Here is a 15123-nt window from a genome sequence, read left to right on the forward strand (position 1 = left end):
GGCTCCACAGTGTTTTCTGTAGCTGTACTCCCTAAGATCAGCCATTGTTTTGTTAGAGTAGTCTCTAAGGCATTGCTCCCGGTTAGCCAGAATCCTACTCCACACTGATGAGGGACAACACCCCGAAACAGCTGTCTGTGGATGGATAACTGGCTTAGGTCTTCCGCGTCACATCCTTAAAGCTTGTAAAAGAGCGGGATCTTGACATAGGGGCCACTTAATATGGTGGATTTGGTGATCTCTCTAATGGGGACACCCCTTTGCTCGGTTCTCCTTCCTTTGAGGGATATCTGGCTTTCACTGTGTTGAAGACCCATAACTGGGGCTCCACGGTTATTTTGCATATTACTGCATCCCAGGTAGCTTTGCACTTTGGATTGCTGTGTCGAGACTCTTAAATGAGGCTCCACAGTATCTTCTGTAGCTGGTCTCCCTAAGATCAGCTATTGTTTTGTTTCCTTTCTAATATGGTCAGGGTATGGCCACGCAGTCAGGTTTCTGTATGTAGTTTTGGAAGCCAAACCCAGGTGTGAATTCAAAAAAGAGGATACATTATATCTACCATTTATACTTTTGCACCTTTTATGAGCCATTCCTTATTTTTGCTTATAGAACTGCATCCAGAAACTACATCATATGGCCATATCATTTGGGTATATATATGCTGCAGTCTACTGGTGGTATTGTTTTTCTCTCTTTTCTTTCTTTATTCATTTATTTTACACTTTTTGCCCCCATCTCGGTTGTACAAGAACATTTTGTATATGACATATTTTTACAGCCTATTTCTCCTGTAGCTGGGTCTGACATATTAGAAGCCCCACTGCAGAGCAGATCTGGGGCTCCTGAGACCCAGCAGTTCCTGTAGTTATCTGGCACCTGGTGGTCTCATGATTGCATGCACGGGAGTTGGAAGAATTATGAACAATTCCTGAGCTGTAAACATGCCACTTCATCATCAGAAAGGTAGTGACAGTAAACTGTCACCTCAATGTGGAGTCCGGCTGTCACTGACAGACAGCTTTCTGCTCCTGCAGGTGCAGACTAAGGCCTCTTTCACACTACAGTATGTTGAATTCAGTGTTTTGCGTTCCGTTTTTCACGGATCCGTTGTTCCGTTTTTTGCTTCCGTTGTGGTTCCGTTTCCGTTCCGTTGTTCCGTTCCGTTTTTCCGTATGGCATATACAGTATACAGTAATTACATAGAAAACATTGGGCTGGGCATAACATTTTCAATAGATGGTTCCGCAAAAAACGGAACGGATACGGAAGACATACGGATGCATTTCCGTATGTGTTCAGTTTTTTTTGCGGACCCATTGACTTGAATGGAGCCACGGACCGTGATTTGCGGCCAAATATAGGACATGTTCTATCTTTTCAACGGAACGGAAAAACGGAAATACAGAATGGAATGCATACGGAACACATTCCGTTTTTTTGCGGAACCATTGAAATGAATGGTTCCGTATACGGACCGTATACGGAACGCAAAAAACGGACCGCAAAACGGAAAAAAAAAACGGTAGTGTGAAAGAGGCCTAAACGAGGATATTCAGTAACATCCTTGCAGAGTTAGGGTCCATTTACACGTCCGTAACGTGTTTTGCGGATCCACAGATCCGCAAAAAACGGACACGGCAATGTGCGTCTGCAATTGCGTACAAGAATAGGACTTTTTCTATTTTTTTCAGGAACGGAAATGCGGACCCGAAAGTGCGGGTCCGTATTTCCGGATCCGGGCCACACATCATGCCGCCCCATAGAAATGAATGGGTCCGCATTTTGCGGAACGAAATTGCAGACGTGTGAATGGTGATCCCAAATAAGAGGAATGCCTGAAAAACAGAATATAGCAATGTGCTTAGAAAGTCATCATGAAGATTAGAGATGAGTGAATTTCATGCTATAATATTCATTCACGCTTTGTTTGCCTTTAGAGGCATTCCATTATTTATTCCGTCATAATAGAAGTCTATGGCCTGCATAGCGGATCTGTCCCATTTCCGTTATGCAGGAAAGGATTCCCCTGCGAAATAGGACGGATCCGTTTTGCAGCCCATAGACTTCTATTATGACGGAATAAATAATGGAATGCCTCTAAAGGCATTCAGTTATGGATTCGGTCATAGAATTGCGTTATGGTCTGTGGTAACAGAATCCATAACGCAATTCTGCTTCTACCACCAAACGAAGCGTGAACAAATTTCAAAATATGAAATTCGCTCATCTCTAATGAAGATCTTAAATCAGACCACGCAAATAAATGAAAACAGATATTTGAAGCCTCAAAGACTCACAGAAGCTATAGGTATGCTCCATGCCCAAGAAGCTAAGATTTAAAGGGGTTTTCCAGGTGTTTAATATTGATGACCTATCCTTAGGATAGGTCATTAATACCCGATCTGTGGAGGTCTGACTTCTGGCACCCCTGTCTAAAGAGACCTCAGTGCTCTGTGATCACTGCAGTCTCTTTCCAGGCCAGTGACATCATGTTCATCGTTCACATGGCGTAGGTACAACTCAGTCCCATTCAAGTGAAAGGAACTGAGCTGCAACATCAAGCACGGCCACTATCAAATGGACGGTGCTGTGCCTGATAAGCCGTGAGGAGGCTGCGGTGCTAAACGGAGAGCCACGGCCTCTTCAAACAGCTGATCTGTGAGGGTGCCAGGTGTCTGACCGTCCACGTCTATTGAGGCCCTATTGAAATGAATAGGTCCACATCTAAACCGCAAAAAATGCGCATTGGATGCGGACTGAAACTACAGTCTCGTGCGGGAGGCTTTAGTCAGGGAAAGGAACTCACAAGTGACCCTTTTGTTCACTTCATAATTCATATAACGCAAAAATGCGGATAGGATGTGGACCAAAAATATGTTTGTATGCATGAGACCTTAGAACGAACAGGGGGAATTCTACATTAAATTGTACCGTGGACTTTTTAAACTCCGAACCGTTAAACATCTGAAATAGGACCTCAATAACTCAGCATGGCTTTTCCAGGCACCATGGTTGCCCTCATTCCACCCCTCACTTGTCACACTACGATGAATACACTATAGACCCAAAATCACTTGCTGGTATAAACTGCTGTGAAGCAAAACCCGATTTGTCTACCAGGAATGTCCTGATAGCAGCTCCCTTGAAGGTGATAACCCTGGAGTTTTCGAGTTTAATGATCTGTAGAAACGTATGTCAGACACCACTACTTTGAGGTTAGTTTTGGAAAGTTGAATCACAAACCTGAACAGAGGAAAATCTGTTGAAGCTGTAGTCTGTATGTTGATAGAAAAACCTTAGCTAACATATCTGCCACACATGGCCCATCACAAAATGCCAGCACAATGCCTAATATCAGCATGTCACAAGAGAACTATGTAATGCTATGGTATCTCTAACATAAACTCTACTCGGCTTATAGTGATGACCGTATGAATTAATACTGCCGGAAACCATGTTTTATTGTTATCAAATTTTTAACCTCATATCTGCCTAAGCTTCAAATACCAGCCTGATTACCAATTGTAAAACTAGGAAGAAAATATACTAACAGCTTCAATGGGAAAAACTGGGAATATATATGGAATCTTATTTGGATATTTTCTTCTCAGTAGGCTTTAATAATTTTGACAAAATATCATTTATGCATGTTTTTCAATACGTGAACGGATAGAAATGCAAAATGAGCACATGAATATGTAGAGATGGCTCATGTGTAAGGTGGGGGCGCATACATCAGTTGTGTCTGGTCACTTTATGTTCGTAGAGGCAAACCCAGCTGATAAATATGCCTATAGACTGATAGCGCTGGACAGAAAAACGTAGCAAGCAGCGTTTTTCTGTTCAGCCGTGTTTGACCTATGGCAGTGATGCTCCTGATATACGTGAACAATCCCACTGAAAACCATGGATCAGTTCTAGCTTCAGTTTCCTTCCGGAATTTTCTGCACCACGCCAGAGGGAAACTGAGCCAGATCGACGGATTATGCGCAGATTTTCATGTGGAAAATCTGCAATGTAATGCAGTACCAGCCAAATAGATGAGATTTTCGAAATCTCGTGTACATGAGGCAGAAATTTTCCATGCGGACATCGACCTGCGGTGCAGATTTTTGAAATGTGCAGCATGTCAATTGTTTGTGGGGATTTTTAGTGCAGATTTAACCTGGGGCAAATGTGCGACAAAATCCATGAAAAATCTGCAAGTTAGGCCTCATGCACACAACCGTTTTTCGGGTCCGCATCCGAGCCGCAGTTTTGCAGTGTGCTGTCCGCATCAGTATGTCCGTTCCGTTGCCCCGCAAAATTGTGCATGTCCTATTTTTTTCTAGTTTGCGGACAAGGATAGGCATTATTACAATGGATCCGCCAAACACATACGGTCGTGTGCAGGTAGCCTAATGCAGATATGCTAGGGAGACGCTGCAAAAACCAAGCAAAAATCTGCGCAGGAAATTCAGATATACTACACTGCCATGTGCATATACCCCTAATCTTATGGGCTCTACCGGCTTGAAAGGACAAACAAGTTACTTTGGGAAAAGATCCCCTCTATCCAACTGATAGAACACAAAGAAAGATACATTGAGGGACATTCATTACATTATTTATGTCACTATTGTGGCATAAAAAAGCACAAATTATGGCGAACACCATGATTTGCAACTTTGTGAGATTCTTAACGCTTTTCTGAAGTGGTGAGAAAAGGAGCGTGGCAAAGCAGGAGGGGACGGGACTTCACGAGGTTCGCCATATTTACTATAATTTACACAAGAAACAGGCATAGGATATAGCTCAAAGTTTCTGGTGCAACTAATAATATAATAAGAAGCATGTACCTCTTAATAAATTAGGTGCGTCTCACAGCAGCGCAGGGGGATTAAGACTCTAGTCTTGGTAAACCTCCCGCATAGTTTCCAAAATTTTAATTGTACTCTCACACATGCCCGATACGTCGTGGATTTTTATGCGCAGTATTGTACAGTGCCAGCAAAGTGGATGAAATTTTATGAAATTTCATACACAAACTGCATAAAGAAACCCTGTTTGAAAGTATGTCAATTTTTGCTGCGCTTTCCATCATGGATTTGACCCTTTGAAATGGAGAGGATGAAATCCACAGCAAACAATGCATGTACAGTAATACATGTAGTTTTTGTCGCTCGAATCTGTGGCAAAATTCTCAGTCTATTTTTCCACTGTATTTTACGTCCTGCGTGAATGTACCCTAAAAGTGAATATTTCAAAAATTGTCATAAAAATTCTTTAGTCTATGCTACGCATAAATGAGCTAAAATAACTACAATCAGAGAAAGACTTAATTATCAGAATATATATTGTACACATCAAGATATTTTGCAGCATGGCGAAATTATACATTTTCCCCATCCTATTACTGCCCATAATAAGGAATCCCCTACTAATGGCCGCTTACCTTCTGCTACTCTATCAAGCAAAAAAGGGCAGCTATTAGGGTCCATTCACACGTCCGTAATTTGAGTCCGCATTCGTTCCACAATCTGCGGACCCATTCACTTTCAATGGGGCTGGAACAGATGTTAATCCGCATTTCCGGGATCCGCATCTGCATTTCCGGGATCCGCATCCGTTTTTTCGGGATCCGTTTTTTTCTATTATAATGTCTGTGATGTGAGGTACGCAAATTGGGGATCGCACATTGCAGGTGTCCGTGTTTTGCGGATCTACAAAACACTTACGGACGTGTGAATGGACTCTAAATCGTGTAAGATAACGATGATCATGATGATATCCGATGATAACATTTCCCATTCTCGCTGGCTATTAGAGATGAGCGAATCGATTCTACATGAATGAAACTCTCTACAAATTTCTATAACCGATATCAAGTAAACACAACCTCCGTACTGAATATAGTAAAATGTCTTTATTAAATATGACAAAAAAAACACATAAAACAAACAGTGAAAATTAGCAGCAAATGGAACCCCCCCGCCCCCCCCAAGAGAGGATGAACGAAGAGGGGGCCGCAGAGTCAGCCAAATTTCTGAAAAGGTTCTAATTTTGGCAAACCTGAAACCTTTGTGATTCCTCCCACACAAATAGCTCAAAGTGCTGGCTACCAGTTTACAGATCAGAACAGGAGGTGCGTTACCACCATCTACCATGCATTTGCCCATAGTCGCTGTCCCTTGGACATTACTAATTAAACAGGAGGTGCCATACCACCGTCTACCATGCATTTACCCATAGTCGCTGTCACTTGGACATTACTAATTAAACAGGAGGTGCGTTATCACCGTCTACCATGCATTTACCCATAGTCGATGTCCCTTGGACATTACTAAACAGGAGGTGCGTTACCACCGTCTACCATGCATTTACCCATAGTTTCTGTCACTTGGACATTACTAATTAAACAGGAGATGCGTTACCACCGTCTACCATGCATTTACCCATAGTCTCTGTCACTTGGACATTACTAATTAAACAGGAGGTGCGTTACCACCATCTACCACGCATTTACCCATAGTCACTGTCACTTGGAAATTACTAATTAAACAAGAGATGTGTTACCACCGTCTACCATGCATTTACCCATAGTCGCTGTCCCTTGGACATTACTAATTAAACAGGAGGTGCCATACCACCGTCTACCATGCATTTACTTATAGTCTCTGTCACTTGGACATTACTAATTAAACAGGAGATGCGTTACCACCGTCTACCATGCATTTACCCATATTCGCTGTCACTTGGACATTACTAATTAAACAGGAGATGCGTTACCACCGTCTACCCTGCATTTACCCATAGTCGCTGTCCCTTGGACATTACTAATTAAACAGGAGGTGCGTTACCACCATCTACCACGCATTTACCCATATTCGCTGTCACTTGGACATTACTAATTAAACAGGAGATGCGTTACCACCATCTACCACGCATTTACCCATATTCGCTGTCACTTGGACATTACTAATTAAACAGGAGATGCGTTACCACCGTCTACCCTGCATTTACCCATAGTCGCTGTCCCTTGGACATTACTAATTAAACAGGAGATGCGTTACCACCGTCTACCATGCATTTACCCATAGTCGCTGTCACTTGGACATTACTAATTAAACAGAAGGTGCGTTACCACCGTCTACCATGCATTTACCTATAGTCGCTGTGACTTGGACATTACTAATTAAACAGGAGGTGGTTACCACTGTCTACCATGCATTTACCCGTAGTTGCTGTCACTTGGACATTACTAATTAAACAGGAGGTGCGTCACCACCGTCTACCATGCATTTACCCATAGTCGCTGTGACTTGGACATTACTAATTAAACAGGAGGTGTGTTACCACCGTCTACCATGCATTTACCCATAGTCGCTGTGACTTGGACATTACTAATTAAACAGGAGGTGGTTACCACAGTTTACCATGCATTACCCATAGTCACTGTCACTTGGACATTATTAATTAAACAGGAGGTGGTTACCACCATCTACCATGCATTTACCCATAGTCGCTGTGACTTGGACATTACTAATTAAACAGGAGGTGGTTACCACCATCTACCATGCATTTACCCATAGTCGCTGTCACTTGGACATTACTAATTAAACAGGAGGTACGTTACCACCGTCTACCATGCATTTACCCATAGTCGCTGTCACTTGGACATTACTAATTAAACAGGAGGTACGTTACCACTGTCTACCATGCATTTAATCATAGTCGCTGTCACTTGGACATTACTAATTAAACAGTTTGGAAAGGGTTAGATAAAGTCCCAGGAGAGCCAAGGGTGTCATTCATCACTTTTCAAGGCAATCAGAGCACTTTTGAATTGGGCTGAATTAATTTGTACCGGATCCAATCTGGCAGACAATTCAACTAAGTTGGACCTGAAACAAATTTAGGAAAATTTGCTTATTTCGAATGGCAATATCTAAACATAATTGAATGTATCCATAATTCATGTTTCATAGACATCTATTCTGCTAACTGGGGTGGAGAATAAGGAAATTTCAAGCCCTGAGCTGTGCAGGCTGATCCACATAAATATAAGGGGATCATCTGTACACAGCTCTCATTAAAAGAAGAAGTGATGTCACAATTAATCGTAATAGTTCTTTTTTTTAGGAGTGTTACTTTCGATGTAATAGCAGATTGAGATTTATGTCTTGGTAGAATATAGTGCAATGATCTTTTACTTATATTATGTTGTGCTGCAAGCAAATCTAGACAGTCAACATGAAAAGAATGTCAAAGCTGGAATGTTACGGGGATGTTCACACTTGGCAGATTTATGGCAGACATTTTTTGTGATTGTCCTATTTATTAGTATGGGGTTTGTAAACATCCATGCACATGGGTTATCTTTTCTGCCACAAATTTGCCATGTGTGAACACAACTTTATAAAGCAGTTACTCATATACCCCAAATAACTCACTAATCACCAGTCATTCACAAAAATGAATTTTTCATTGTAATATTGTCAATATCACCATCTAGGTGCGGGATCAGCAACCTCCGGCGCCCCAGCTGTTCAGAAACTACAACTCCCAGAATCCTCCTTTCACTTCTATGGGAATTACAAAGAACAGTTGAGTAAAGCTACATGCACACGAACGTATTTTGTTTCCGAGTCCATTCCGTTTTCTTTGCGGATAAGATGCGGACCCATTCATTACAATGGGTCCACAAAAAATGCGGACAGCATCAGTATATCCCTTCCGTAGCCCTGCAAAAAAAATAGTTTCACAGCAGCTGGGGTGCCGGAGATTGCTGATCCCTGATCTAGGTCCACATACTTATATTAGCTGTGTCCGGCTAGTTGTTTTATGTCTGAGCCAGGTGACATTTTTGTGCCCTTGGGCCCCAGTCCGGCTTCCATAGCTGGGTATACCCAGACAGAAAAATATTGCATGCGACCGTTTTCTGCAGTTAGTTCCCCCCTGACCTTTTTCTGCCTAACTCAGGGAGAAATCCAGTGTTACAACTGATGCACTGAATTCCAGTAATGATCCCATACAAAAACCATAGGATGGGTCCTGGTATCGGTTTCCCTCTGGAGTTTCTGTACCACCCTGGTGGGAAAACTGCAAGACATGGGCAGAAATATGGGAACCCAGCCTAATCCATATCCAACTTCATTTACAAAGAAAGAGCAAGCATGTCATTGTAGATATTGACCTAACATTGTCAGGGGGTAGCAATACTGTATATATTTTTTACAATTCATAGTAAATTTATTATATTAAATCAAATGTAATTATATTAAACTCCTAGTAAATTGGTGCTTGTGAGCAGACCCTTTGCCCTGTAGCATCCAGTATTGGATAAAGCAGCACAGAGCCTAGGAATCAATTCTACATGGGGTTTATCCTGGAGTCCATATGGGATTTCTCCCATCTCACAAAATGTGCCTAAATGTATTGTTCTGAAGGGTTGGAACCATTTCAGCTTTATAGAATAAGGTATCAGTAATAAATTCATTTAGTATATAGTCAATGTAAATACTGGTGTCAAGCGTGAATATTCAAATCACGAATATCGCCACTTCAAAAATTAGTGAATATTTAGAATATAGTGCTATATATTTGTATTTGTGAAGTGTTGGATATTCTAATCGCGACTTTAGTACATTGACGATTTTCGCAATCAAGTAAACAATGACTAGAGATCAGGAATTCTCAAATTTGCTAATTTATGGCGCATATTCGGCCAAAAATTTGTGAAATATTGCGAATTCTAATATTGCCTATGCCCCTCATCACTAGTAAATACAACATCTAATACAACTACACTTATTTATATATATATATATATATATATATATATATATATATATAGATATATATATATTTATATATAATTATTGAAAATACCATAGTGATAAATTGTAGTCACATAGGATCACATTCAAAATCCAGATGATTTTAAAAAAAAATTATTCTTTCTTTCCAGTAAATAAACGTATATATTGTCTCTTGATCCTGCTGGAATTAATTTCCTCCTGGAGTTTTTTCAGATTTATCATCTCACCTATTCAACCATATTTTACAGACCAATACATAGTATTCTCCTGATTTAGGAATAGCTAGATTTCACTAGCAAAGAGCCTGGACAATGCAGGCATGTATTGCAGATGGCAGGCTGGACTATGTATACATGGTGGCCTGTAAGATGTATATGTGCATGGGGAGGGGGGTGTATACTGCTAGTATGTGCAGAGCCACTCCAGCCCTGATTGTCAGGATATGATGAGGCAGATGAGTGGCACTCTACAGAGGAGAGGGCAGTAAGAAGTGTGGATCCCACGTGTGCTGTACAATGGAGTGTTTGACAGTGTGATCAGGCCTGAGAGTAAACAATTGTATAGATTATTTCACGGGTCACAGAGGGGTAAAGCGCCCCTCCACAACCCTCCATACTCTATGTGCCCTGTCACTCACCAGATTGTCATGACATGCCATGCGGCAGGAGCAGCTCTCGCACTCACTGCGTTAAAGGGGCACTCCTACCCCTGCCTAGCAGCCCTCCAGTAGGCGCAGCCAGCAGGGAGCCCTAATAAACCGACTCTACCTTATAGACCTATTCTATATTGTCAGGATGACGGGCACAACATACAAGCGCTCCTTTCTGCTCTGTTTAGTCTATAATAAGAGTTGTCCCCGGAGACAGCTTGTACCGGATGAACAACACAGAAAAACACTTAAAATATTAAAAAACTGTAGTAATAATACATAATAATATGGTTTATGTATATATATATATTTATGTGTGTGTGTGTATGTGTGTGTTTGTAGAGTGTGTATAACATATATTATATATTTATAGTATTTTGTGTATACATTATATATACTGCATATATGTACGTATATATATGTGTGTGTACAGTGTGTGTATATATATATGTGTGTGTGTACAGTGTGTGTATAACATATATATAGTATGCGTGTAATATATATATGTATGTTTGTGTCTGTATATATATGTGTGTATGTCTGCAGTCTGTATATATATGTGTGTGTACAGTGTGTGTATAATATATATATAGTATGTGTGTGATATATATATATATATATGTGTGTGTGTGTCTGTATAAATATATGTGTGTACAGTGTGTGTATAATATATATAGTATGTGTGTGTAATATATATATATATGTGTGTGTGTGTCTGTATATATATGTGTGTGTTATATATATATATATATATATATATATATGTGTGTCTGTAGTCTGTATATATATATATGTGTGTGTACAGTGTGTGTATAATATATATATATAGTATGTGTGTGTAATATATATATATATATATGTGTGTGTGTGTGTCTGTATAAATATGTGTGTGTACAGTGTGTGTATAATATATATAGATAGTATGTGTGTGTATAGTATATGTATATATATATATATATATATATATGTGTGTGTGTGTGTGTGTGTCTGTATAGATATGTGTGTATATAATACATATGTATATAGATAGTATGTGTGTATATATATATATATATATGTGTGTGCATAACAGAGAGAGAGAATGTGTATGCAATATATATATTGTATGTATTATATATTAAAATATATATAGTGTGTGTGTATAATATACAGTATGTTTATTATTTCTACACTATATGCAAATATTACTCTGTGAATAAATATTGGTGGTAAATTAGACTGCACTTATTACGGGTCACTGGAATACCCCATGAAGGTTAATGATAACAATTATGAAAAAATGAGTGTAGCAAACAATAATAATGCCATTTTTGAGAGGGTAATGTCATTTATAGATCCACTGCTACAATTGGCCAGTCTGGAGAAATTAATGGACCACCTGCTGGGTCTAATATTAATGTTGCTGCCTGTGTCTGTCTGGGTATGAAAATGAGTACACCGGGGAGCATCAGATATATGGGCAGAAAATAATTAGGTATGGTTGTGGGGGGGGGGGGGGGGGGGATAGATATTAGATAGATAGATGGATAGTTATATAAATAGACAAATAGATAGTTCTCTATATTGTGCAATTCGATAAGTGACACACAAATGTGGCATCATACAGAACTGTAACTGATAAAGCAGCTCTCACTATTCCTTTGTGAAATCTAATTAGATATAGATAATAGCCAGCAGGATTTACTGTACACAGTCCTATAGTGACCTCATAGATGGTCAGATGATGGAGACTATTGAAAGCATGATATGGAAAAGATGTATGTGCAGGAAAGAGAATCAATCTGGACACAATGGCAGTGAGCCCTACACTACAGACTAACAGCCGAGCATAGCGTCATGTAAAAGTTTTATATATATATATCACATTCTTTCGCATCAGATCTACAGATGTAAAATAAATTACTAAATGATATATAGACATATGGTGTGGAATTTGATCATCTAAAGAAAAGTCCGCAGTTATGTAGATATATATGTATATAATGTGATGTGCAGGAGATCCAGCCATGTAACATTACAACGTATGCCTCCTGCAGGTGTCCAGTCATTATCCCCGGCGATCAATGGCCTCCCATCAGCGTCAGACATAACTAATCAATAGCAGTGAAGAGAGGAAGGATCAGATCTCATTTTATTAATCTAGTGGGGCCGCTTTCCCTTTCTTGTATTTAAGCCTTCACCTTCTACATGTATGAAATTGTTTATCGATTAAACGATGATTCCAGCGATTAGACTAATAAAGTGAGACATCGATCAGCCGGGAGTGACACTACTGTGAGCACACACACATGAGGTCGCCTGCACAGCCTACATCTCACCCCCACACATCACCCTAACAACCCGCCCGAATTCCTCTTCTGGCTACACATGGGATGAGCATGGCAGCAAAAGGGCAAACCACAAAATCCTTCTCCAACAACCGCTGCCGAGGTGGCACCATGGCAGAAAGACGCGGCGATTACAGGGAGACTCATGCCCGATACAGCACAGCTAGACCACAGGCATAATAAAGGCTCGTCTGTAATGTGATCAATACTTTGTATATGTATCTGGCAGTACAAAAAAGCAACAAAACAACTATATATGTACAGATAGATGCCAATAGAAAAAAGACATAAATATATATATAGTTGTGTTGCTTTTTATGTACTGCCAGATTAAGAAGTGTATATATTTAGAGATTATTGTTATAGCTTTCATATATATATATATAGTAAAAAAATAACTATAAAAACACACACACACACATATATATATATATATATATATATATACACACACAGATGGCTATATAATTAATATATATATATATATATATACATACACATCTTAATATAGATATATATAAATTTATATATATATACACACAAAAGTATATATAATACATATATATATTACAATATAATACACATATGTATCTATTATATAATACACACACATATATCTATATATATATATATATATATATATATCTTACACCCACACACACACATATATATATAATACAATATAATACATTATATATATATATATATATATATACACACACACAATATTATACATAGATACACACACATATATATATATATATATATATATATATATATATATATTACACACATATATATATATAATACATTATATATATACACACACAATAATACATTATATATATACACACCATAATATATTATATATATATACAATATAATACATTATATATACGCAATATTATATATATATATATATATATATATATATATCACATATATAATAATAATACATTTATATATAAACACACAATAATATAATATACACATAATTATATATATATATAACACACAGATGAGAAAGTTGTGAAAAGCAGGTGGCAGCTGGGCTCCCCACCATGTGTACCTGTCCTGGCAGTCCTGGGGCCCGGGTAGTCCTTATCCAGCTCCATCCTCAGGGCTCGGACCTGTTGATGAGGAGAGTGGTTGCAGTGGGAGCTGAGGCCTGCGGCCCGGCGGGTAATCCGAGCCTTCCGCTCCCTGCCGCGCTCTTTGCCGCTGGTCACTGAGCTGAGACTAAACGTTTTAGGAGAGGAAGAAAACCCTCCGAAGGAACCGTGAAAAGATGAAGGAACTCCAGGGCTCTTCTCCCCATGTGAGATCACATCACAAGATGTCCCCACATGCAGCCACAGCCTCCGTGCCTGGCATCTGCCCACACCAGCTGAAACTTTTTGTATCTCTAGCACTCCTGCCCCATTCTGCCTCTTGCTCCTTGTAGGATGGTGATGGTTGCTATTATTACTATTGTTACTCATTATAGTATTACAATCTGTTTGAACTGTACTTGAATACAAGCGTGTGATACCCCTGACACTGGTGTCTCTGCCACATAGTCAGGCTTACTTGTAAGAACCAAAAACCCTAAGCCCTAATGCGGACAATAATAGGACATGTTCTATTTTTTGGCGGAACAGACATACGGACTGCACACAGAGTCATTTTTTTAGTTGCTTTTTGTTGCACCATTGAAGTGAATGGTTCTGCATTTGGTCTGCAAAAAAGACGGACCGCACACGTAAACAAAATACGTTCATGAGTCCTAAGACCACATGCACACATACATTTGCGGGATACGCAGGGTTTTTCTGTGCAGTTTTCGGTGCGAAAACCTGCAGCGTTTCACAGTACCAGCGGAGCGTATGAGATTACACAAATCTTATGTACACTGCAGATTATTTCCATGCAGAAATGGACCTGCCGCACGGATTTCAGAATTTATAGCCTGCCAGTTATGTTTGCGGTTTTAGTTGTGGATTTCACCCTTTTGAATACAAGGTGAAATGTGCGGCAAAACTGCAAAAAATCCGGAACAAAATCCGCAATTAGAAATTGCGGCATTTGGTGTGAATGTGCTAAAGCAGGCATGCTCAACCTGCGGCCCTCCAGCTGTTGCAAAACTACAACTCCCATCATTCCTGGACAGCCTACAGCTGTCAGCCTACGGAAGGGCATGGTGGGAGTTGTAGTTTTACAACAGCTGGAGGGCCGCAGGTTGAGCATCCATGTGTTTAAGAAATGCACATAAATCCCCATGGAAATTCACGTGGATCTTATGTGCGTTCACCCGCCCTCGTGTGCAGCTGGCCTAAGGGTACTTTCACACTGGCGTTATTCTTTT

General features: G+C 39.7%; 1 protein-coding gene across 3 annotated transcripts in view; it reads right to left on the reverse strand.

The window, feature by feature from the left end:
• Positions 1-14132, reverse strand: part of PAX5 (paired box 5) — a 269099-nt gene extending 254967 nt beyond the window's left edge. For all 3 annotated transcript variants that reach the window (XM_044270849.1, XM_044270841.1, XM_044270823.1), the window contains exon 1: positions 13849-14132. In XM_044270849.1, the coding sequence (XP_044126784.1) occupies positions 13849-13894 (46 nt within the window). In that variant the 5' untranslated portion in view covers positions 13895-14132. The remainder of the gene's footprint in view (positions 1-13848) is intronic.
• Between the last annotated feature and the right edge of the window lie 991 nt (positions 14133-15123).

This window comes from Bufo gargarizans, chromosome 1, assembly GCF_014858855.1.
Source record: "Bufo gargarizans isolate SCDJY-AF-19 chromosome 1, ASM1485885v1, whole genome shotgun sequence".
NCBI lineage: Eukaryota > Metazoa > Chordata > Amphibia > Anura > Bufonidae > Bufo > Bufo gargarizans.